This window comes from Pistacia vera, unplaced genomic scaffold, assembly GCF_008641045.1.
Source record: "Pistacia vera cultivar Batoury unplaced genomic scaffold, PisVer_v2 Contig609, whole genome shotgun sequence".
Lineage (NCBI taxonomy): Eukaryota > Viridiplantae > Streptophyta > Magnoliopsida > Sapindales > Anacardiaceae > Pistacia > Pistacia vera.
The window spans coordinates 673,730-675,144 of record NW_022196456.1 but is presented as its reverse complement, the minus strand read 5'-3'; the positions used below and the strand labels follow the sequence as shown (position 1 = coordinate 675,144).

Sequence of the window (1,415 nt, the reverse complement as noted above, 5' to 3'; positions counted from 1 at the left end):
CTTCAGCCGGGATGACCGCTTTAGAGCCGTATGTGAGGGAGAAAGGGGTTTCACTTGTTGACGGGCGAGCTGTAGTTCTGTAGGACCAAGGGACTCTGGGTAGCTCATCTGCTCATGCACCCTTCGCTTTCTACAGTCGCTTTTTCAGGGTCTGTATGATAGTTTTGTTTGATGACTCGACCTGGCCGTTGGGCTGGGGGTTGCGGGGGGTGGAGAAGCTAAGCTTGATCCCCCACATGTCGTACAAATCCCTAAAGCCTGAACTAATAAACTGGGATCCGTTGTCGGGGACGATTTCCTTCGGTATCTCGAACCTGCAGATGACATGTTTCCAGATAAAAGCTTTTACCTCTCTGTCCCTGACTTGTTCGAAAGCTTCGGCTTTGATCCACTTAGTGAAGTAATCTATCACAGCCAACATGAAGATTCGTTGCCTGGGTGCGGTCGGTAGCTTCCCCACTATATCCATTCCCCACTTCATGAAGGGCCAAGGTGTGAGGGTGGAATGGAGTCGCTCAGGTGGGAGGTGTGAGACATGAGCGAATCTTTGACAACCGTCACACTTCTTAACATAAGCAGCCGAATCAGTGCATATGGTCGGTCAGTAGTATCCAGCGGTGATCACTCGGTGTGCAAGGCTGTGTCCCCCCAGCGTGGTTTCCACATTCGCCTTTATGGAGTTTGACGAGAACACGTTCGGCCTCCTCTAGGCTTGTGCACTTGAGGTAGGGACCGAAGAATGATTTCCAGAGGAGTTGGTCCTCGTAGATAGTGAATCTGACAGCTATTGCTTTCAGTCGGCGTGCTTCATTCTTGTCAGCTGGGAGTTCATTGTGCTCTAAGTACTTCACTATCGGGGTCATCCAACAGTCGGCTAACTCGATATCCATTGCTTCCTCGGGCAACTTGTTTGGTGGTTGCTCCTTTCAGTTGGCTGGCCATTGCAGGAATAACAGAGGGATGGATGACTGAGAAGAACATTGGAGTGCTGAGCCAAGGTTGGCAAGGGCATCAGCGTGAGAGTTCTCCGCTCTTGGGACCTGGGCGATGAAGAACTCTTTAAATTGGGCTTGCAGTTCTTTGACCAGGTTCAAGTATGTTGTCATCTTCGAGTCGCGTGCCTGGTAAGTACCTTGCAGCTGGTTGACTATGAGTTGGGAGTCGGACTTCACCTCTAGTCTCCTCGCTCTGATTTCTTTAGCTAGGGAGAGTCCAGCGATGAGAGCCTCATATTCAGCTTCATTGTTTGTGCACTTGAACCCGCATCGTATTGCCCGCTGGATGACATCTCCCTCTGGTGTAGTCAGTACTAACCCGAGTCCGCTTCCATTCATGTTACTTGATCCATCCACTGAAAGAGTCCACTTGGAGGGTGACCCACTGTCCATGCATAATATTTCTTCCTCTGCTCGCAT

The 1,415-nt window shown here is 50.5% G+C and overlaps 1 protein-coding gene across 1 annotated transcript; it reads right to left on the bottom strand.

Annotated features, from left to right (window-relative positions):
* Positions 1 to 926: 926 nt before the first annotated feature.
* LOC116110637 (uncharacterized protein Mb2253c-like) lies at positions 927 to 1,415 on the bottom strand. The gene has a single exon (XM_031396854.1). The coding sequence runs from the start codon at positions 1,413 to 1,415 to the stop codon at positions 927 to 929; it is 489 nt and encodes a 162-aa protein (XP_031252714.1).